This window comes from Vanessa cardui, chromosome 26, assembly GCF_905220365.1.
Source record: "Vanessa cardui chromosome 26, ilVanCard2.1, whole genome shotgun sequence".
Classification (NCBI taxonomy): Eukaryota; Metazoa; Arthropoda; class Insecta; order Lepidoptera; family Nymphalidae; genus Vanessa; species Vanessa cardui.
In genome coordinates this window covers 6,510,817-6,536,495 of record NC_061148.1, presented here as the reverse complement: position 1 = coordinate 6,536,495, position 25,679 = coordinate 6,510,817, and the positions used below count along the sequence as shown (strand labels likewise).

The following is a 25,679-nucleotide window of genomic DNA, read 5'->3' as shown; positions in this document are numbered from 1 at the left end:
TTCCAAAACGTACTAAAGGACATTGTACTTCGAAGAATAAACGTTCGAGATACTAATGAGATACGTGCTAATATTGTAACATTCTCAAGCACACAATATCCACAATAATTAGCAAAGTAAATGTAGACACAGTATTTGTCACTCGTAACATTCATTAAGGTCTGTTGATCCTTATTTATCAACTTTCAACAGATAGACTATAACTTTAAATATCAAAAACAAAATAAATTTTTATCTTGCAAGAGTTAGTTTGCAAAAAATTTTTTTTATAATTAACATCTAAGACCAAACCAAGAAAGATAGTCTTTGTAACCCAATAGCAATCAAAATTTTCTTAACATGTGATTAAAATTACTTTTCTAAGTTAGAAGTATTTGAGAAACTTATTACAAAATCGAACAGCTTTCCCAAGAAGGACGTTTGACTTTTTCAAGATGCACATATGATTTTTGTAAACTTTTATGGTACAGTAAGTATACAAATTTTGTTAAAAATATCCCGGAATCAAGCTCCGAGATTGTAAATAGCCCTAACTGTTCTTTTTTAATGAAAATAATTTATATGTCCACACCATTACCCTGAAGTAATATACTGTGTACAATACTATTAAAATATCCCAAGTATACTAATCGACCAGTATAAATCTATTTAGTAACAAAGGCGAAACCCAGAGTAAAGTAGACGTTAAATTATTGGCGAGCATTAGTATGTGTGAAAGTCGTGTTAACGAGATGTCTTAGTGTGCGTGAGATTAAGAGTAAGGTTAGCAAAAAATACAAATTAAATTAAGTTTATTTGATTTAAACGCCGACAATTAATTCAATGAAGATATCAATAAAGATATTTTGGTCAGTTGTCTTACTATTATAATAGATTAACTTGTATAGCTAAGTTAACCAGACTAGAAAAATGATGGTTTCATTAGAGTTGAAATCTAAAGTTATATCCAAAGAACAATAGTATCTGTTACACTTATATTTACATTGTTAAGGGAAAGTGCTACTTAAAATCATTTTATTAGCGTTCAAAATCAAATTATTTGTTATAAAACAACTTTGTATAAGTGACATTGCTTTGTTTGATCGTCATAATCCGTTTTAGTAAGTAAACTTTAAGAAGTAATCAAGTATCATCAGTAAATACAGTACTAACAATATCTTTATCTTGAATGTCATCAGGTCATTAATGTATATCATAAATAAAAAAGGACCTAAAATTGATCCCTTATAATGTTTCATAAAACATAGTAGTATATTCATATACCTTATAATTTCATATGTTTAATAAATAAAACTGCATATACAGATATAAACACATTTATTTCAATTTATTGAAGGAAATACACTAAACAGAAATATTTAGTGACATTCAATTAATTAAAAACATCAAATTAATTAAACTCGTACAAACAAAATTAATTAGTGTAACTTCGATATTTTAACAGCCTGTATAATATAGTGTAATATACATTATACACTCACGTGTATATTCTACAACATGAAGTAGAATTTTATTAGAAATTTAACTTATTATATATGTGTTATTTTTACATTGATTAAAATGAAAAATGTTTCAATAAAACCTCCTTAATATGTGAAGTACACTTTATGACGTTAGTGCAATGTTAAGTTAGTTTAATATTTAGTAAGTACAATTATTAACTTAAAAGTAATATTTCCAGGAAACACACCTATTTATGTTATTTTTTTCTTCCAACGAAGCTCGTGATTTCATACTATTAAAAATCTAACATCTTAACTAATATGGCAACACATTCTATTTTATTTATCTGTACAATAAATACACGAACTATTTACAATAATTATATATACAGTCATTGACATATACAATTGTTAACAGTAAACATTAAAATTTTATTTATATTTTTTTTCAGTGAAACATACTAAGCGAACGTTTCGATCGTTTAAAATATCAGTCTTAAAAATTTTAGAAAAATTCGAAAACTTTAAAAATTTGAAAATATCATCAAGCAAATTGACAATACGCAATGTTAAAATACGTTAAGGATAAAGAATAATATACAGATTTCGTTTAGATTTTATCTATTGTAACATTTTAATGAAACAACCTCACTTTCGAAATTTAATTTGCACCGTTTTTTTTTTTTCACAATTTGTCTGTCACTCACATTTTTGTTTCTGAATAATCGTCAACGTTATCTCACCTACACTCTTGTCTATGGTCTGTTTGCTGCGTGTTGGTTTCAACAGACTTCGTTGTGGAGTCTTCAGATCGTTGTGGATTACCTGTGATTTTTTTTAAATTATTTACTTTATCAAGACGCACGGTAGCGTTGCAACCAAGTTTAAGTAACAGAACTGGCGAGCAACATCGTGTCTAAAATATATAATATAAAATATTACACGAACGGGATTCAAATCCGATACCAAGAAATCTCATACCCGTTATCTCATTACTAGATCAACAAGACAGTTGCATTAATGAACTACATTAAACTTACCCATAGCTGATCTTTGCAGCAAATTCTTGCTAAAGTAAGCACTGGTACTATCTGTGTTGACTCGCACTGGGGGCGAAGCGCCCCGGTACTCCTGCGTGATTGAACGAGGCTCCGCGTGGTAAGACTCTAATTCAGGCATCTGAGCCAAGTTGAGAGGATTCCTACTTGCCGTACTGTACACAGTGGGCGGATATAGCTCTGGAGGCATACATTGCTCCATTGGTAGCTAAAATCATGACAAAGATACAGAATACATAAAAGTAAGTAAAGTAAATAAAAATATGAATATTATTAATTATTAAAAAGGGGCATTTTAGAGCAAATCATTATTTATGTATAAACTTTAGTAAGCCAATAGTCTGCTACCTTTCTACCAAACAAACGAGGTGGAACTATTTGTCTCTAAACCATGTTATGAATTGATATCCCATATCAGACTAGGCCTCAGCTCGGCAATGGGTTTAACAGACTGTTGCTTTTTTTAAAAGATCCCTAAGAGAACATTGTCTAATACATATACTACCTTAAACGAAAGTAGATTTGATAATAATTAAGGTAATATATATTTTATTATAGATCTTATTAACTCAATCATAAAAATACACAAAGAACTCACCAATCCACTCGTATTTAATGGCAAAGAATTCTTATATTTCAACCAATTCTCGTACACTTTGTCGTAAGGCGCTTGACAGTCATTTGGACCAATATTTGGCATGTGGCTCAAGTTTGGACCTAGACCTAAACTTGATCCAATATTGGGCATGTGTAGGCCATGTTGGTACTGATGAACTCGGAAGTCCAACGGTCGCACTTGCACGTATTGGCTGCAAGGCTCATTGTGTTCACAATGGCGATCGCAATTGGTGCCATATTTGTCTGAATCGGACTTAGATAGGAGAGGTCGTATTGAGCTATAATCGGTAGCGGACGATTTATTCGAGCAATTATCATTTATTTTACCTTCGATTGGTATTATATCTGGATTTTTATCTGTAAATTGTAGGATATTATAGTACAGGCGATATAGTATAAGAGCTTAATAAACATTTTCATTCAGTTGTTTCAGAATCTTGCGTTGACCTCGAGATAACAAAACCTGCTTAGTACGCATTGTCTTAAGAACGATTATTGTATAAAGTATTGCAAAAATCAAATATAAAGAATTTCATCATTTACAACTTATCTCGTAAATTCAAGAGATCTAAGAAACAAAACATCTTTCTAGCATTTGACCTTGAATTAAGTTTGACACAATATTTGATGACATTTTGGGACATTCGTGTCATGTGTTACAATGATTTTCAATACTTAATCAGATTCGTTTTGGCTTTAATAACCTTTTACTTCTATTATAAATTTGATGCATAATCAACAATCTACAGTTTGTAAGGAAAATTTTACATACAACTTACCTAAGCTATCAACGCTTTCACATTCATTCGTACCGGTGAGTGGAGTATTCGATATGTCATCTTGTTTACGTTTCGATTTCTCATTTTTCTCTGTAACATAATTTGAATTTTGATATTTCTAGAAGATATTCCTTATTCGTAGAAGCCTACTAACATTACTTCTATCACTAACACTCTAGAGAAAGAATTATCTTACAGAGATCATATTTTGTCCTATTAAATATCCTCAAGTAACATACACAATAGAATTTAGCTTTACCTTCTTCCTTCTGACAGTATTTCCAGCAAAATATAAACGCTGATATAGTAGTGATCGCAGCAATACCGGCTACAGTACACAGTACTGTTACCAGTATGGTCGTCAGTTCTACCCGGACTGGCACGTTCGCTGCAAATACGAAGAAAAATCATGTAACAAATAATTGCCGATAGTTTTTGACTATTTGGCAAAATATATGAATTTATTAACCCGTCTGCCGCAGTGGGTGTTTCAGCAAGCTAGACGATAGTGTAAAGGGCTCACTGGACCCCTTACTGTTGTAAGCGCGAATTGACATGCCCACAGCACCGGTCAGGCCCCATACCGCAAACTGTGGCTCCTCGCTGCTCATGTTACGGAGTAGCAAACCCGTTGCCATATCAAAGACCTGATTAGGAGTAAAAATTTCAATATTATACGTAATTTTAATACGATATAATATTTTTTTGGTATAACTTGGCACCTACCTGTAATAGAAAGGCCTGTCGCAGTCCACCGTCATGTCCGGGCGCGCAGACTAACGACACAGACTCGTGTGTTACGTTTGTGATTGTACAACTCTTCACTGGAGACGGCTTTTCTGGGACGTTAATGATATCGTCAAAACCAATACCTACCATACTTAAATTTGAAAAATATTAAAACTTACCTGCGGGTAAAATGTTGAATAAGCAGGCAACATCTTGTCGCCCAACCGAGTTGGTCCCAGCACATTGTACCCAGCCGTAATCAGCTGAAGTGTTAACCGTGTACAGGTATCTACCTAAACAACCATTGAAATCAGAACCATTTTTATATTCGGACTGTTTGTTTTTAATTATGATGATATTCAGCTTTAAAGAAAGGTCTTACCAAGATTGTTTTGCGCGTGTACAGCCATCGTATTAAGTTCGAGCTTAGAATGAGCCGTGCTATTGAGCCACCACTGATATGTCATGGCCTCCTGGTAAAAGAAAATACAAAAAGTAATGGCTACACTAATAACTATTGTTTTAAAGGGGATTTGGGGGGATTGTTGTTTGAACGAAAGAGTTAATTTAAAACCTGACAGAGACTTATCTTAACCGATGATTGCGGGTTCAAACCAAGTCAAGCATCACTGAATATTCATGTGCTTAATATGTGTTTATAATTCTTCTCGAGCTCCGCGGTGAAGGAAAACTGTATGTGTCTAATTTCAACGAAATTCTGTCACATGTGAATGTATCAACCCGCATTTGAGCAGCGTGGTGGAATAAACGTCGAACCTTCTATTCAAAGGGAGAGGAGGCCTTAATCCGCAGGAAATTTACAGGCTGTTACTACAACTACTAGAGAATGTTTAGGGTATAGAATCAACCTAATATATCGATGTAAAGTAGATAAGTAATATACGCACAAATTAAAATGACGGCACTTTGTTGTGAAGACAAAGATTCAATATTCGTTTTCATCTAGTCGTATTTCCTTACCTGTGGATTGGCCTCCAAATCACAGTCTATCTCCACGGTCTCCCCGCGAGCCGCACGCAGTGGTATTGGCTGCGTGTTTTTGCATGTTGGGCTGTCTGTTAACAATTATCAACTTACTGAAATTTTTGAGTCTCATACGTTCTTAATAACAATGAGTTAATAAAACTTTTCTCTCGAGGAATTCTTAATCGTAACCCAAATGTCACATGTCATATATCGTATGTCATTTTTTATGCTATCGGTTGGCGGACGAGCATATGTGATCACCACCGCCCATAGATAATGGCGCTGTTAAAAGCATTACCCATTCCTTCCATCGCCAATGCGCCACCAACCTTGTGAACTAATATGTTATGTCCCTTGTGCCTGTAGTTGCACTGGCTCACTCATCCAAACCGGAACACGACAATACTGAGTACTGTTGTTTGGCAGTAGAATATCTGATGAGTGGGTGGTACCACACAGACGGCTTTACACAGAGCCCTACCACCAAGTGTATTTATATTGTCATATTGTCGGAGGTAATCAGATGGTTATAGGTTTCCGTCTTACGAGTAATAGTAGTAGGAAAACAAAGAGTGCATCTTCTTCGTACATAATTGGACACTATAATATAATATTTACTAAAGTCGTTAAAAAGAAAATATGCTGGAAAAATTATCTACTTATACTGGAAATTACACTTAACACACCCAGGTCATATTGACCTAGAAAGCGTGTACGATACACGTGTCATCATTTTATACATCTATATTCGTAGGAAGGTTAACAGACAAATGGCCCAACAAATTACAACATAAACTACAAGGTCGCCCGCGGCTCCGTTCGCATTTCAATTGGTTGTTATGAGTTCGGCAAAAAAGTAGCCTATTTTTCTTGTAGTTCAAGTTTACTTCATACCAAGCTTTCGTTCTACCATAAGAACAACTTCGTCACTAGAAATGGGCCCTTACATTTGACATCCAAAATAAGTGGTTCGCTGGAACCCTCTCCCAGAGCATTGCGAGCGACACAAACATAGGCCCCAGCCGCTCGACGTGAGACATGCTGCAGCACCAGGCTCTGGTTGGCGACTACCACACCAGCACCACCACGAACTGTCGCGCCCTGGTCGGATATTTAATTAATACCAACATTTTAGTAAAGTAACAGTCTGTACATTTCCCACTGTTGAGATAAGGCCTCCTCTTCCCTTAAGGAGAGGGCTTGGAACATATTCCATCACGCCGGTGGCACATGTGGCAGAATTTCATAGACACGTGCAGGTTTCCTCACGATGTTTTCCTTCACCGCCGAGCACGAGATGAATTATAAACACAAATTAAGCACATATATATAGTGGTGCTTGCCTTGGTTTGAACCCGCAATCATCGGTTAAGATGCCCGCGTTCTAACCACTGGGCCATCTCAGCTCACAAAATTTTATTTATTTATTCTTTATTGCGTCCAATCTTAAAACTAAGAAATAACATTTTTGTTACACAAAACTTGCATACAAACAAGATTAAAATTCTTTCTACTCTCCTTCAATGTTGAGAGTAATAAAACTGATACTGAGTTATTAAATATATATTTATACGATATAATTAACTAACATTTAATACCACGTGAGCCAAGATGGTCCAGTGGTTAGAAAGCGTGCATCTTAACCGATGATTACGGGTTCAAATCCAGGCAAGCACCACTTGATTTGTGTTTATAATTCATCTCGTGCTCGGAGGTGAAAGAAAACATCGTGAAGCAACCTGCATGTGTCTAATCTCAATTAAATTCGGGCACATATGTGTTCTATCAATCCGCATTGAAACAGCGTGTTGGAAGAGGCTTAGCCTAGCAAAGGGAAATTTATAGGCTGTTGGTGTAAAAAAATGTAATATCACTTACGTTATGCGTGAAATAGACATGTGTATGCCAAGGGTTTGCGCGCACCATACAGTCTAAGTAAACGTCAGACCCTTCAACCACTTTCGAAGCGTCCAAGTTTGCGCCAAGCTCTAACTTTACCACTGGCAAATCTATAAACAATTAAAGATTAATAGAATTGAAAGTATTTTATTGAAATCAGTATTATAAAATGTTCTAGTTTGGCTTACGTTGTACTTCAAGCTGAAATCCATCTTCTCGTACAGCTCTAGGTAGAGCTGGTTGGGTAGCTCTACAAGAAAGCACCCTACCCGCATCCTCTATACTGGGTAGAAAGCTCAGAGTACTGCTGGTCACGTTACCATCAGGGGAGGTCTTAACAGAAATATTTTGAAAAATGAGACCAAAATTTGATTAAGCATATTTAAAGCAATTTTATTTCATGGTTGTAATAAATTTTGACGTCCTTATATAATGGAGCTAGGACCATAATAAATATAATACACTAATCATGACTATATTTGCAGCAAAATCAAAAGAACTTCCTTTAAAAAAAACTAACCAAAACCATCTAATAATAAATCAACTATGAATATATTACTTAACATAGATGTAGTCACTTGCTGTCGCAAAATTTTGATAACTGTCAAACTTAGGCAATCAAATAATTTGGCAACCTGATACTATTTTAAATACTGTTCCATGGACGTGAAAATTTACAAAACGATCGGCAATTATGGACATACTTACAGTTTCTCTAACAGTGGTGAGTCTGGTGCCACCCTTCCACCAGGATATGGTAGGTGGTGGACGCGCACCCACCGCCTGACAGACCAGCTCTGCCCGCCGTCCAGCTACTAGAGGACGTTTACCACCTAGCAGTCTCACCCATAATGGTCGAACTGAGGACAATGTTATCTCCTTTAAAATTTCCTACTCATATTGTGGCAGTTATGAGACTTCATTTCGCCATATTACTTCTGACATATTTTACTTAATAAATAAAATTTTAACAAAAAGAAAAACCGACTTCAAACATAACACTATTTTAAAACAAATGAATATGCACGAAAAAGTAATAAAATAATTGCGTATTCAACATATTTTTTAGAGTCTTCCTAAGTTAAATGAAATGAAAAATATTAGACTACTTAAAAGTCGATTAACGATTATATCATGTAGTTATAGTTATTGGTATATTTGGAGCCGGTGTCAGCCACGGTGCCCTTGCCCCAACAATCAAAAGAAAGAAGCGATACGAGCCCCTTGATTGATCCAGTATATTATTGTGTAAAAGGTAATTTGTAAAAAACATATTTGTCAAAGTATTCTCGTATTGTTTTTTGATAGATATACTGTAGGGTTTTATTGGCTGACACCGACTCCAAATATAACAATAATTATAACTACATGAAATAATCGTTAATCGACTTTTAAGTAGTCTAATATTGGTTTATTCACCTATTTGTCGCGCATATACATAATGCAAATTTAAGACTTATGTCGTTTTCACATGGACACCATCATCGGAAAAAAAAATAAAAAAAATGGGACCCCAAGGAAGCACTACCTTTCAAACAAAAAAAAATTATCAAAATCGGTCCACCCAGTGAAAAGTTATGAGGTAACAAACATAAAAAAAAAAAAATACAGACGAATTGATAACCTCCTTCTTTTGGAAGTCGGTTGATGATGGACAAAACAAATACTTATAAATGCGTTACGTATAATACGACACAACTTAGATGTAGCATCGGCAAAATTCGTAAAACCGATCACGATCATTGAGTACGCTATCCCAAATTATCAACATTTAATATTCGTGTGAATATGATCTTCACACAAACGTAATAATAACTTGTAATATCATATGACCTAATATATTCGTCAATTTGACACGTCGATTTACATGCCCTTGCTTCCTCGGGTTGAACTCGGGAATCTATAGCGACGAATATTCTCGAATGGCGCGATAGGGAGCTATTTCTGTTGGTCGGCAGTAATCGGTTTTATTTTCATTTCATAGCATTTTTTGATGCTACATCTAATTTGTGTCGTACTATAATTGCATGGAGTCGAGATGGCCCAGTGGTTAGAACGTTTGCATCTTAACCGATGATTGCGGGTTCAAACCCAGGCAAGCACTGCTGATTCATGTGCTTAACTTGTCTTTATAATTCATCTCGTGCTAAGCGGTGAAGGAAAACATCGTAAGCAAACCTGCATGTGACAAATTTCATAGAAATTCTGCCACATATGTATTCCACCAACCCGCATTGGAACAGCGTGGTGGAATATGTTCCAAACACTCTCCTCAAAGGGAGAGGAGACCTTTAGCCCAGCAGTGGGAATTTACCGGCTGTTGTTTTTGTATAATTGCATGGATGATATTAATCATTCATCATTCCGGCCCCGTTTATTAAAATCATATGATGTGGGTATATGTAATAGTTTGCTCGCAGTACCATCATCAAAAAAAGTTAAGATATTATTTAAATTATTTAAAATGAAGTAATAAGTTAATTAGATGCTAGGTTGGTTTGATTTTGATTATTGCGTTTTGATTGTACATAGTGAATCTGTTGACTAAACTTCCAAATATAATAAAATAATTAAGAAAAAAATTCCCACAAAAATTGTTCGAAAAAGTATTTTTTTAATTTAGAACCAGCCTTTCCTATCTTGCACGAATAAAATATTTCCATGCTCCTAACTTCACAGAATACCTTTAAGATGAAATTCCTGAAATCCTTTCTTAAGATGCGTTGTGTTACGGTATGTTGCAAATTTCTACTTTCTAGATTTAGTAGTCTAGTAGTTTCGGCTATGTGCTGAACATTGACGATTTCTTGATCAATCAACCAGGATAAAATAATTTATGTGAGCCGATATGGCCCAGTGGTTAGAAAGCGTGCTTCTTAACCGATGATTGTGGGTTCAAACCCAAGCACCACTGTATTTTCATGTGCTTAAATTGTATTTAAAATTCATTTTGTGCTCAGCGGTGAAGGAAAACATCGTGAGGAAACCTGCATGTGTCCAGTTTCAACGAAATTCTGCCACATGTGTGTGTGGAATATGTTCAAAACCTTCTCCTTTATAGGAGACCTTAGTCCAGTAATGGGAAATGTTCAGTCTGTCACAGTTACTACTTTACTGTAAAATTAATTTGTAAGTAAATATAATTGGTGCTGATTAATCCTATTCAACGCAATTACGCAAATAATGCCTAATCACGTGATTGATCTCGAAACTAACACCGTTAGATCTGATAGTGATGAAAATTATACAATTTCGTCCCATTTTATTACACAAAGCTCGACTTCTTTTGGGTCAAATAAATTAAACCAAACAAATCATAACATAGTATAAAACAAAGTCGCTTACCGCTGTCCCTATGTATGCTTAGATCTTTAAAATTACGCAACAGATTTTGATGATATTTTTTTAATAGATAAAGTGATTCGAGAGGAATGTTTTTCTATATAATGAATGGACAATATAATCTCAAGGAACAATCTGTTGTATATTTAGTATCAGCATTGCAACTGACATTACTATTTGGAACACACTTTTCTGCAATATATGTATCATTCTTTATAATATATTACGGCCCTTGGCTATAGCTACACTGGCTCACTCACATTTTTGAAATTTTTGTTTAGTAGTAGAATATGCAATAGTAAGATGTATCTACCCAGACGGTATCGTAAAAAGACCTACTAAGAAAAGCTTATCTAGGATATAATACTAAACTATACTACTGTATACATATTCCCTATCCTTTTTATATTTTTATTGAAACTCTTGATCTGTCGATCTGTCTGAAGATCTGTCATCCAAATTTCAAAAATTCTAATGATATTGTTTAGGCTAGTAAATTCGTGTATGGCAAAATTTCAATGTTTATGTTATTTGGTGGTAGGGCTTTGTGCTAGCCCGTCTGGGTAGGTACCACCCACTCATCAGTTATTCTTCCGCCAAATGAAATTACTCAGTATTTTGTTCCGGTTTGAAAGGTTAGTGAACCAGTAATTACAGGCACAAGCGACATAACATCTTAGTTCCCAAAGTTGGTGGCACATTGACGATGTAAAGAATAGTTAATATTTCTTACAGCGTCATTGTCTATGGGTGATGGTGACCACTTACCAGCAGTTGGCCCATATGCTCGACCGCCAACTTATACCATAAAAAAAAGTTTAACAGTCTATGCAGGTAAAGAAAAGCAAGAGTTATTATAAGGGCAATTATTTCGTAAACTGTGAGTACCATTTCATTTATTTTAACGAATAAATCGCGGCTAAAATCGAAATTATAAAGCAAATCTTTTGTTCCGAGTCACCCCTCACAATAAACAAAAGAACGACCGGTATAAAACAAAGCAAAACTCACTTTGAATAAACAGTAAGAGCGTAATGTTAGTTGTGATTTCGCCGACATTATATAAAAAATAACATAAAAATATATACAGGATGTATTTTTTAACTGAACATGCATGGCCAATTCGAAAACTATGATAAAAACGGGGACAGGCATTTCTATTTCAATTTTAATAAAAGCTATCATTAGCATTGTTTTGTTTAAAAACCAAACTTCCAAGCCCGGCTACCGAACTCTTTGACTTTGGAAATGAACCTTTAATAACATTGTAATAAGGATCAAGGAAAATGATGAATTTTAACGTAATCTTTGATCCATACATTATGCGAAGTAATGGTCAATTTGATTTCTTCCAACACTTACTAAATTTTCTTCACATCATAACGTTCTAATTTCAAATTTTTATTATCTATTAAAAAAAATAGAGAACAATATATAGTACTACACAAATTAGATGTAGCATCGGAAAATGCAATGAAATGAAAAAAAAACGATTACTGTCGATTTACACAACCAATAGAAATAGCTCCCTATCGCGCCATTCGACAATATTCGTCGCTATAGATTCCCGAGTTCAACCCGAGGAAGCAAGTGCATGAAAATCGGCGTGTCAAATTGACGAATATATTAGTTTATACGATATTACAAGTTATTACGTTTGTGTAAAGATCATATTCACATGAGAAATAAATATTGATAATTTGGGATGGCGTACTCAATTCGGATGTAATCGGTTTTACGAATTTTGCCGATGCTACATCTAAGTTGTGTCGTACTATACTAGTATAATTATGTTGCCGCCGTTATTTTTGAAGTTTACTGATAACATTGATATTCAATAACAGGGTACTTTAACCTTTCTGTTCATTATTGTGAATCACGTGATTTGTAGTAAGGCTTATATCAGCTCTTGTCTGTCTGTCTGTTTGTTCCGGCGAATCTCTAAAACGGCTGGACCGATTTTGACGGGACTTTCACTGGCAGATAACTGATATAATAAGGAGTAACTTCGGCTTCAATAATTTTTTTTTGTTAAATTCCAACGCGTACGATGTCACAACTAGTTACGAAATATAAGTTATTTATAAAATATCCTGATGAAATATGTTAAGCACAAAAAAATATAGCTAACAGACGCGTGCGAAGCGGACGGGTAACCAGTGACTCTGTACAAGCTAAAATTGTATTCTTAACTACGCAAATTAATAATATTATATTATAAGCAACCTTACATACACGTATTTCATGCCATATACTATGAATTACAACGATTTCTTGTTTAACATAATTATTTATAATACAACACATTTAAACTTCCGTTAACAACTTTGCTGATGTTTAGAAGGCTTTTTCAGTGTAAAGAACTTTTATTTTTACAAACTGTAAGGTTGTTATGAGTTAATAAAATAACCCCCATATGCATAATCCAAAAGTGAACCATTTTTGAGTAATCATATGTCATAGTTAAATTTTTGATGTTGCATTTTTGACAAATTTTGAAAAAATCTAAATAACGTGATAACTCAAAAATGGTTCACTTTTGGATCATGCATATGGGGGTTAAAATTATTGCAAACAGTCACCCCTATAACCTCCTAACAGATATACGTTGAATTACCAATAACCCTATATATGTAGATACAAATGTCCACAATGAAAAAAAAAACATAAATTTAAATTTTAAATATAGAACATTTACTAATTTTATTCATATATATTTTGCTTTAAATTCGAATCAATAATTAATTAAAATATTTTATTCGTAACCTCGACCAATGAAATCGCGTTATTCAATGTCAAACTACTTTGTTTCTTCTATCTGTGGTTCGAAAAGCTGACCATAGTTGGTGATATATATATACATATAATAAAATTGGTGTCTGTTTGTATTATTAAAACAACTGGGTTTTTATTGAATGCATTTTATATATACACACGGTGTGTACCAAAATAACATTTATTACAATTTCTGTCTGTTTGTTCCAGCTAATCTCTGGAACGGCTGGACCGATTGATGATATACTAAGGAGTAATTAGGTTATAACAATAACTATTTTGTTAATTTCAAATGCGAACAAAGTCGTAGGCACAGTTTTTTTTTATTTTTTTTTTTTTTTTAGACAACATCACATACATTACTCTGATCCCAATGTAAGTAGCTGAAGCACTTGTGTTATGGAAATCAGAAGTAACGACGGTACCACAAACACCGAGACCCAAGACAACATAGAAAACTAATGGTAATCTACATCGACTCGGCCGGGAATCGAACCCGGGACCTCAGAGTAGTGTGCCCATGAAAACCGGTGTACACACCACTCCACGGAGGTCGTCAAAGTTAGTTTTAAAAATGAAATAAAAACGTATAATTCGTTTGGAAGAGTATTGACATACATAACATATTACGTTTCAATTAAATTAATTCGAACAATTTGAGAAACGAAATCAAATAAAACTGTTTACGAGCACTGGTATGTTGTTTTATAAAATATATTTATTTACGTTTACGATAAACCTTTCGGTTTTTTTTTAATATATAGTGTTTCGAGAGGAGGGTTTTTGTATATACAACGATTATATACATGAACAATATAGTTAACAAACTCTGATGATTTTAGAAGTGTCTAATGTAATGTCGTAAATAAAAAAAATCTGTTGTATATTTAGTATCAAAATTGCACCCATGCGAAACCGGAGCAGATCGCTAGACGATCAACAACAACAACAACAACAACAGCCTGTAAATTCCCACTGCTGGGCTAAAGGCCTCCTCTCCCTTTGAGGAGAAGGTTGGAACTTATTCCACCACGCTGTTCCAATGCGGGTTGGTGGAATACACATGTGGCAGAATTTCTATGAAATTTGTCACATGCAGGTTTCCTCACGATGTTTTCCTTCACCGCTGAGCACGAGATGAATTATAAAGACAAATTAAGCACATGAATCAGCGGTGCATGCCTGGGTTTGAACCCGCAATCATCGGTTAAGATGCACGCGTTCTAACCACTGGGCCATCTCGACTCAAAGACGATCATATAACACGATTAATACCAAAAGGAAACAAATAACAGACAAGCCATTAGTTAAACAAACAAGAATAAAACTAGGGAATTTCATACAAATCATTCTAAGGGTCTGGTTGTATTTCACTCGAAAAATAAGGGGAAAAAGATATTTAGATTTCTGCACACAGCTTTATCAAGCTGTCAATTAAGTTACCGAGATCAGCATCGCGACGATACAAACTTACTGATTGTATCTACCGCTGCGGTATATCTGTCGTTAGTACGGATTTATTAACTTATTCAATTCTGTATAAACCTTTTAAGGTATTTAGGTTCTAAACGTGCTGTGATTGGTTCTTATTAACAACGCACACATACACATACACATGAGCTGAGATGAGATGGTTAGAACGCGTGCATCTTAACCGATGATTGCGGGTTCAAACCCAGGTAAGCTCCACTATATATATGTGCTTAATTTGTGTTTATAATTCATCTCGTGCTCGGTTGTGAAGGAAAAAATCGTAAATAATGTGTCTAATTTCATCGAAATTCTGCCACATGTGCATTCCACCAACCCGCATTGGAACAGCGTGATGGAATATATTCCAAAACCCACTCCTTAATGAAAGCAAGCCTTATCACAGCAGTGGGAAATTTACAGGCTGTGACTTTATTTTACTACTGTACACATACACATTAGATTCACACACGATTAAACAGTATCGATTTTCGTTTAAATAAATAATGTTTTATTCTAATTTCGGCTATAAAGGAGGATATACTGGATGTATTTTATTAAGATACATATTTCATTCGATGATTGCTAATTATATATGTATATACTAGCAACCCGTCCCGGCTTCGCGCAGGTTGATATGATTTCTTTTATAATTTTCCCTTTTATTTATATGATATAGTTAACAAATTGTAGAGCATACTTTTGTTCTATCAATAGTGTAAATAGAGCATGCGACGGAAAACGTTATAGGGCACTTCTTAACACCTTGGGTTACGTTGACAACTGGTAGAGCATACTTTTGTTCTATCAATAGTGTAAGTAGAGCATGTGACGGAAAACGTTACAGGGCACTTCTTAACACCTTGGTTTACGTTGACAAATGGTAGAGCATACTTTTGTTCTATCAATAGTGTAAGTAGAGCATGTGACGGAAAACGTTACAGAGCACTTCTTAACACCTTGGGTTACGTTCATTAAGTTTTAGTAAATATCCGTAATCCCTATATTACTCATGGTGAATGTAGGTTTCCAAGGGTGTAAGAATTTTTGATATCGTCACAGTAGTTTTTGAGTTTATCAATTACACATAAAGATACAAAGTTTGTATGTTTGTATGTTTTGATTCATGAAAACAAGTACGCAACATAAATAGTAATATAGCTTAGTCGCCAATAAGTCTAACCTATGAGACATTTGAAAGCACAGACGTCATACTATGTTATATGTCAGTAAGTTTATTATGTTAGTAATTAAATTAATAAACAAACGTGAAATGAAAGAGTTTTAAGTAATAATAAAAACATAAGTTATTTCAATTAAATAAATCGACTTAAAACTCATTAAGGCCGATATCTAACGATTTATTCGAAGTTACAGCTTCCGCCACGGATATTGACATGATATCTACATTAGAGAGAGACAGACGTTGTTTCTAGATATGTTAGAGCAGGACGGATATTTAAACCGTCGTTCGGAAATTGAAATGTTTTAATGGGATTGAATAAGTGTGTTATTAATTAATAAATAAATGAAATATCTTTATAAGTAAGTAAGAATATTTATATACTATATTCGTGCGCATATTCGTGGACAGGAATATTCGCACCGCGCGAATATTCGTGTCCACGAATTTGCCGTGGCCAGGCGGTCATACAGAATCAATAAGTTATAATAATATAAGTAAAGACTGCACTGAACAACGCTAATACTAAACAAATTTTGTTTTATTCATACTTTAACTACAGAGAGTGAAGTTAAAGTAAATAAGAAACCTCTGTCTGCTTGAGCTGTCTGTACAAGGAATAAATTTAAACAAATCTTAGATTTACATAGTCCACGAGATTTTCTAATATATATATATATATATATTTGAAACTTTAGTCAAGTAGGTTTTTACAAGCACTTTATCGTTATTTTACGATTAAGTGAAGCTACCATCGTTCGGAAAGTAGATTCTACCGAGAAGAACCGGCAAGAAACTAATTAGTTACTCCTTTTCAACATTTAAAAAATACAAAGTCATGTTAGTTAATACAATTATTTAAATTAATATATCCTGCTTAGAAGTCAGCAAGTATTAACTCCACGCTTTTTTATCATTTATAAACATACAACAACAACAAAACAAAGGCCTCCTCTCCCTTTGAGGAGAAGGTTTGGAACATATTCCACCACGCTGTTCCAATGCGGGTTGGTGAAATACACATGTGGTAGAATTTCTATGAAATTTGTCACATGCAGGTTTCCTCGCGATGTTTTTCTTCACCGCTGAGTACGAGATGAATTATAAACAGAAATTAAGCACATTAATCAGCGGTGCTTGCCTGGGTTTGAACCCGCAATCATCGGTTAAGATGCACGCGCCATCTCGACTCTCATTATAATATTAAATATAGATAATCGGTTACGTGTGTTTAAGGGTGTACTCACGGTTCACATCGATGGTCAGGATCTCTGAGAGCGGCGCTATTGAAGGATCTGTCACTGCCTGTTTGAACATTAAATAACAAATATTAATCAAAACAAATCAAATCAAAATAAACTTTATTCAAGAGGGTTTTTACAAGCACTTTTGAATCGTCATTTAACAATTAAGTGAAGCTACCACCGGTTCGGAAAGTAGATTCTACCGAGAAGAACCAGCAAGAAACTCAGTAGTTACTCTTTTTCAACATTTAAAAAATACAAAGTCATGTTAGTTAATACAATTATTTAAATTAATATATCCTACGTGGAAGTAAACGGGTATTAATTCCACGCTTTTTTGTCACCTACAAAATCTTTTATGGAGTAATACGCCTTTTTTACCAATGTATTTTTTATAAACGATTTGAGTTTACGATATTGACACAATATTTTAGATGGCTCAAGGTGTGAGAACGGTACAAGTCCCCAATCAGCATTAGCTATTATGTATCTCATATTATAGGAAACATATTTATTGTTAATATAACGTGTTACCGCCTGGCCACGGGAAATTCGCAGACGCAAATATTCGCGCGGTGCGAATGGCGAAGCGTCTTGCGTGTGAGACAAACGTATAGCAATGTATAGTACGACACAAATTAGATGTAGCATCGAAAAATGCAATGAAATGAAAATAAAACCGATAAAAAATTACTGCCGATTTACACGACCAATAGAAATAGCTTCTTATCGCGTCATTCGCCGCTATTTCTCGATATAGATTGCATGTTAATCGACGTGTCAAATCGGCGAATATATTAAGTCATATGATATTACAAGTTATTACGTTTGTGTAAAGATCATATTCACACGTCACAATCATATTCATATTCAATTGGGATGTGATCGGTTTTACGAATTTTGCCGATGCTACATCTAAGTTGTGTCGTACTATACATGCTTCGCCGTTCGCACCGCGCGAAATTTCGCGTCGGCGAATATCCCGTAGCCAGGCGGTTAGAAATAATTTTATTCGATTGTACGAGTGTATACCAAATTTTGTGACATCGGTTGTGTAACGAATATTCGGATTAAATGTAGTTAACATCCGTTTTCATAATCGCCCTGTCTCTGTTTAACTTAAAATCTTACGATAAGTGAGAAAGAGATAAAACAGATGTTATATCGAAATCGGTTTCATATTCGCTTCATCTCTTTCTCACAGGATTACTGTAAAGTTAAAGAGAGATAGGGCGAATGTTTTATGAGTTTAATGTTATCGTGTTTTGAGGCTTTCGTGCCAAAACGATATTCATAGTTTTTTAGATGCAATGAAAACGGTTACTCGTCATCAAATCGGTGGCATCTGATGTTCTGACGACATCTGATTTTAGATTAGTTTCGATATATCGATACATGCCTACGAGTAGCATGAGCTTTTGATCAGTCATTATATTTTTTATTTAAATCAGTCTACAGTTTTTTTTATTATTAATAAAAACACTCGGCGGTAATGTCTCACTTTAAAATGTTGGTTAGTATGTATATCATCATCTTGTTTTTGTTGGGGATGGAAAACATCGTTCTTATTGTCTTATGTAAATAGACCAGATGGTGTAACGGTCACCAAAGCCCGTAGCTAGCCATTATAAAGAGCTGATGGAATACTAACATTTTCTTAAATAACCAAATTGTCAACGACCTTGGGAACTAAAATATTAAGGTCTTGCCACGCTGACGATGTTACAGGTGTTATAAGAAACACTACTAAATCATTTGCTATCCTTTTCTAATATATGTATACCTGACAAGTGACTTCAGTTCCGTAGTCAGCTCGTTGCAGTGTGAAGGAGACGGTGGCTCGCGCCTCCGAATTGGCGAGCAGTGCGTGAGACTTCCACCAGGAAACCCTTGCTGGTGGACGACCTGTATCCATCAAGATATTATTGTTGCTATATAGCGAACGGATTTCTACACGACTAAGGAAGTTGAGATGGCCCAGTGGTTAGAACGCGTGCATCTTAATCGATGATTGCGGGTTAAAACCCAGGCAAGCACCTCTGAATATTCATGTGCTTAATTTGTGTTTATAATTCATCTCGTGCTCAGCGGTAAAGAAATACACCGTGAGGAAACCTGCATGTGTCTAATTGTGACTTATGGGATTCCACCAAGCCGCATTGGAGCAGCGTAGTGGATTGTGCTTCTAACTTTCTCCTCAAATGGAGAGGAGGTCTTAGGCCAGCAGTGAGAAATTTACAGGCTATACATGTCACATGAGTTTAAAGGCATTTTTTTTAAGCGAGAAGGACTTATCTCGTCAATGAGTTAGGCACAGATTGTTTCTTATCAAAACAATTAAATATATTTGTTTGATTCTTTTTCTATTTTTTGGTTGGTCAGCCAAATGAGCCGCCTAAAGGCGTCATAAATATTAGCACTGTAGCTAATACTAATCATTTCTTACATCACACCAATGCAACACCAACCTTAGAAGCTAAGATCTTAAGGTGGGTTTGCGCAAAGCTTCAAGTAAAAAAGATCAAAATCCACGAAAACAAATATTATGAACGATTAACCTTTTAATTTGTAATTATAATAATGTTTTATTTATAAAAATCGCGATTCTGGAAGTACAAAATCAAATCTGGCCGTCGAACACGTTTGCAAAATGTCAGAAAGTTATAAGCGACATTAAATATTATACAATTTTCGACCCTTTATTGATGTGTTCTCTTAATATTGAAGCTTAAATTCTTTGTACTGTAAAGTCTTTATTACCTATATAGTATATCACAGTCTTTGTCTCTCTTATAAAGGAAAAAGTAAAATGAAGTAATCTACACCAACCAAAATCTGCAATTAGGGTTCCCGTGGTGGAGTAAATTGAAAAAGCAGAGGGGAGTATTTAAAACAATAAACGGAACAGGAAATGAGCCATAAAAGGGGGCTTGAATAGAGTACCTAAACAAAAGTACCGTTGAGTGTCGTCACAACTGACATGGACGCCGTTGGGACTGTATAACGGTGAATAAAAGAAATGCAACTCGTTTATTGACGGGATGAAAAGATTTGGCAGGGTTCCGTAGTTTTATAATAATAATAAACAACTTTATTGCACACAGAAAATTGACAAAATACAAGTAAAAAACCTTAAAATCAAAATCACTACAAAAGTATGCAAAGGGCGGCCTTATCACAAAGTAGTGATCTCTTCCAGGCAACCCCACACTTACAAGAGAAAACATAGTGGGCTGGTGCATTAACAATTTAAAAGAAAATACACATACATACAAAATACGATAGGCAATACAACAGATAGGTGTGAGCATAACAACTGCTAGTAGTGAAAGAGTTAGAGGAGGTTTAATTTATTGACAGGTATTTTTTATTTACCAGATGAAAACTTAACTACGGTCGGGTAACATAAATATGACTACATCCTCCTGCCCTTATCCCAATATTATTTGGGGTCGGCGCAGCATGTCTTCTCCTTCCATACACCTCTGTCAGACGTCATCTCACAAGTATCTTTCTAACCATATCCTCTTTCACACAATTCATCCATCGTTTCCTTGGTCGTCCCGTACCTCTATATTCGTCCACATCCATGCTCAAGGTTCTTTCACAATATGTTCCTCATTCCTCCGCATTACATGCCCATACCATGATAACCACCTTCTACATAACTTCATATGACTTAAAAAACATAAATAATTAAATATATTTAGAAGGCACTTTCTGAACGCAACTATAAACGTCAAACATGGCCGCCCGTTGAAATGTCATGTCACTGAATTTCATGGATTTAATATCGAAATATCTCGATTATACGAATTTTGCAGATATTTGCTGTCGAGCCAAAAAAAAAATTTTTTTTAATCTATAATTGTGGATAGGTTTCGATCGGGTCCATAGACCTGGACGAAATCAGAAATATAATTAAGTCTGAAATTCTTAGAAATAGACAGAAGTTTGGAATATGTGGTAATATTGGGAAAGCACGAAAAGGCTTTGGATTATGAGAGTAAAGGAAAGTCCACTTGTGTTTGTGCACACACATATGCACAATAATATATTAGAACTAAGACCGGTTATAAGGACCTAATCATTAATTAACATGCAATCTATACATAAAATAAAGTTGGAGCGTCTGTTTGCAAAATTAAAATAACCGCAATTTAATTTTAAATTTTAATCCGTCTGTCTGTATGTTTCGCCTAATTTTTTGAACGGCTGCACCGATTTTGACGAGACTTTCACTAGGAGATAGCTGATGTCATAAATAACTTTTTTCAAACGCACGCAAAATCGCGGGTATAGCTAGTTTACCATAAAAATATACCCCTAGGATAACTTTATTAATGGTTTATTATTGTCTCGACGTACACATACATCGATCTTTACGGTAGGAAAGCATCTGGGTAAGTAGGTCATCTATATAGGTCTCACCTAGGCATAAGTTATTTTAGCGTCACAGAATAACAGTTTATTTTACTGTATTCCGATTTCAGACTAGGCAAGGTTAGCAAAGATAAAACTTATGGCATCAAATAAATGTTTTAAGAAATCTACAGGAGTAGTAACTTACAATAGTGAAATAAAACTTTGTAAATTAGAAAGTTTTAAATAAAATAAGTTATCATTTTTTTTATCTGTATAAAATAATACTTAACAACTTGTTAATGATATATAATTATTATATAATTTGGTATAAGGCCCAGCAACGGGAAATTCTCTTCCTTTGAGAGAGAAATGCTGTTAAAATGCGGGTTTGTAGATTCACACTGGTGGCAAACTTTCATTGAAATTAGACATTAATTTTCCTTCAACGCCGAAATGAAGATAAATTATAAACACATTAAGGATATGAAATCTTAGTGGTACTCGCCTGGCAAGCACCACTATATATATGTGCTTAATTTGTGTTTATAATTCATCTCGTGCTCAGCGGTGAAGGAAAACATCGTGAGGAGACCTGCATGTGTCTAATTTCATCGAAATTCTGCCACATGTGCATTCCACCAACCCGCATTGGAACAGCGTGGTGGAATATCCAAACCCTCTCTTTAATGGGAGAGGAGGCCTTAGCTCAGCAGTGGGAATTTTACAGGCTGTTTACTTTACTTCTTTTATTACTTTAGGTTTGAATCCGCAATAATCGGTTGTAATATACGCGTTCTTACCACTATCTCGGCAAAATCTTATATGTAAATCTTTGATTTCTATTATTCCTCACGGGTGACGTAATTTCAATGAATAATTCTAATATTATATAGTAAATTTTAGTTTAAACCGTGTTCGGGATCGTTACAACAGAAGTGGTCGTGAAACAAGAGGGAGCCTCTGACGGGCCTAGACAATGATTCATTCAATTCATATGGGTAATTGTTTTACCTTAACAAGGGTGGGAAATCAGTGAGCATTGTATAGACCCAATTTGAACATGTTCTGAATTGGTTCTTAATTACCACTTTTTTAGGGGCTTCAATTTCGCTACCCAAAATTCTGCGTTTACAAATAACGGTTTCTGAATAACCGATGAAATATTTGGTAACTCGTGATTTTGTCTTATTTTGTCTGACACCGGCTCCAAATATAATAATAACTAACTACGTTATATCATTTCATTTTACTCTGAGGACTCTTAAAAATATGTTGAATAAGAAATTATTTTTATTACTTTTTAGTGCAAATTTATTTGTTTTGAAATAGTGTTTTGATTGAAGTCGGTTTTTCTTTTTGTTAATTTTTTTATTGATTGCACAAGAAATTCTTATTATTATTATTATTTCTAGAGTCAGTCTGATTGTTAAGCGTTTGCATCAATTACTTAACTGATCATTATAAAATGTTTCATACATTAAGACTTAGTAATAGCCCGCAGCACTCTCCCATACGCAAATGAAGCCGCATTTGTAAGTAATGTATTTTATTACTATTTTTGGAATTATATCCTGGAGTTATATTTACTGTCACTGGCTTCAAATAGATCATTATTTTAATAAATCACAAAACTATGCTGTACAATATTTTAGCATCTATGTTGATTTTTTGCGTTTAGATTAAAGCATTTTTTCTGATTAAATATGGTTTTTATTTTGACTCGAAATTGAACTAACAATTAAATCAGCCATTCGAAAAAGGATCGTGAAGTTTGTGTGAATAAAACTACGCTTATTACTTCGTTCAATCATTCATTCATTCGTTACAATTATTTGCTTCTGTACAACACATATATTTGTGTATCCGTAATGTATATTATACTAGTTGTCAACCACGGTTTAGCTCAATATGCTTCATAGCAAATTTCATCACAATCGATTCAGTCGTTTGGTCGTAAAAACGACAGACAGACAGACAGAGATACTTTCACATTTATAACAGTATAGATTAATGATAAAATAATTAATGACGATAGTGTTGTGATTAATGATTGTTTTAACGTTTCTTTATCGATAGATGCAGTTTTATTATACGTGTGTTACATCTCAGTTTATTTATAAGACCACTTAGAGATCAAAGCAAACTCGCCTCCAACAGCGACGCAAGTGAGATTGACTTCAGTGCCCTCGTCGTAGGGACCGAGAACGCCGCCTTTGATCTCGTCACCTTCCTGATCCAGAATCAGCAGTCGCTCAGGTGGAACTGTGAACCAGAAAACAGCTTAAGAAAAAAAATCATACAATTAAAAGTAAATTCTATGGTAATAGGAATACAGTCAAAGTAAGAAAACCTTCTTTAGTTTATAATTCATTCCTTTATCAAGTCTAAAACTGTTAGTACCTTTTGAATCTAAACATCGAATCATTGCGACGCAATATGTCATTCTCGATTGGTAAACCAGATTATCGCTCATACTGAGCACACGAAAATAGATCTTAAGACGAATCTTTTCTTACCTCGACTGTACATTATACCGAAAACATCAAACCACACAAGCTTAAAATTACTAATACACAAAAAGGCATATGATTATTGTTTCTTGTCCAATAACGATAATTATGAGTTACTGATATGACCTTTTGTATTTTTAATACGATTTTCCCAGTTCTAATTCTTCGTATAACTGCTTGGTATAGATCTATAATTAATTATACTATTATAAATCACTTTAGCTGTGTTACGTTTGAAATATAGTGAGCCAGTGTAATAACATACATAAGCAATTAAACATCTTAGATAATGTACGGTGCATTGAACATGCCAAGAGTTATTTATAGTGGCGTATATGACCATATTCCACCAGGTTAATATTGATGTCTGTAAAATAATTATTGTTTTCAAAATTTGGCTACCAATTTCTATATTCAAAATCCAGTTCGACCTGATGCATTATGAGTAGGTTTATTTCCGTCGAAAAAATTCCCAGTAACATTGCGGAGTCTGGAAGTTAGAAGTGTGATCCTTTCCCCCAGAAAACACATTAGACTGTTGGTCCAACGCATTTACAATTCGCCGTCCTATCGGTTATAAGAATAAAGGAATGGCGGGTGCATCTGTGTTGTGCTTTGTATATGCATAGTCAGATCCACCATCACCGAAATCGTTCAGGACATAATGATCATCAACTATATTACGACCTATTCTAGTCAAAGAGAACGCTTTTTAATATTGTTTACTAAAACAACAACTCAACCAATATCCAAAAAAATACCAAAAGATGGCATTTTTGTTGCTTTGCAGCTCCGCTTTAAATTAAGACTATTGATGGTATTGATTGACGTGGATGAATAGGGTTGAGATGGCCCAGTGGTTCGAACGCGTGTATCTTAACCGATGATTACGGGTTCAAACCCAGGCAAGCACCGCTGAATATTCATGTGCTTAATTTGTATTTATAATTCAGCTCGTGCTCGGTGGTGAAGGAGTCGTGAGGAAACCTGCATGTGTCTAATTTCATAAAAATTCTGCCACATGTGTATTCCACCAACCCGCATTGGAATAGCGTAATGGGAGAGGAAGCCTTAGGCCAGCAGTAAGAGCTTACAGGCTCACAGGTTTTTGATGATGTTGTAGATGGATATAGAGGAAGGGGACTAAAGAAACGATGGATGGATAGTATGAAAGATATAACTGGAAAGTACTTGAGAGATGACGTCAAACAAAGAAGTTTGGAAGGTGAAGACATGCTTCGACCCCAAGTAAAATTGGTATAAGGGCAGGAGGATGAT

At 34.7% G+C, this 25,679-nt stretch overlaps 1 protein-coding gene across 1 annotated transcript in view; it reads right to left on the bottom strand.

The window, feature by feature from the left end:
* Positions 1-1,367: 1,367 nt before the first annotated feature.
* Positions 1,368-25,679, bottom strand: part of LOC124540837 (hemicentin-1-like) — a 141,042-nt gene continuing 116,730 nt past the window's right edge. The window contains exons 6-22 of the mRNA XM_047118563.1: positions 24,040-24,153; positions 19,310-19,431; positions 17,530-17,587; positions 8,221-8,372; positions 7,701-7,845; positions 7,492-7,622; positions 6,561-6,714; positions 5,608-5,702; positions 5,009-5,099; positions 4,806-4,919; positions 4,624-4,736; positions 4,367-4,544; positions 4,157-4,285; positions 3,898-3,987; positions 3,099-3,475; positions 2,483-2,708; positions 1,368-2,267 (exon numbers count right to left, since the gene is read on the bottom strand). Of these exons, the coding sequence (XP_046974519.1) occupies positions 2,182-2,267; positions 2,483-2,708; positions 3,099-3,475; positions 3,898-3,987; positions 4,157-4,285; positions 4,367-4,544; positions 4,624-4,736; positions 4,806-4,919; positions 5,009-5,099; positions 5,608-5,702; positions 6,561-6,714; positions 7,492-7,622; positions 7,701-7,845; positions 8,221-8,372; positions 17,530-17,587; positions 19,310-19,431; positions 24,040-24,153 (2,375 nt within the window). The 3' untranslated portion in view covers positions 1,368-2,181. The remainder of the gene's footprint in view (positions 2,268-2,482; positions 2,709-3,098; positions 3,476-3,897; positions 3,988-4,156; positions 4,286-4,366; positions 4,545-4,623; positions 4,737-4,805; positions 4,920-5,008; positions 5,100-5,607; positions 5,703-6,560; positions 6,715-7,491; positions 7,623-7,700; positions 7,846-8,220; positions 8,373-17,529; positions 17,588-19,309; positions 19,432-24,039; positions 24,154-25,679) is intronic.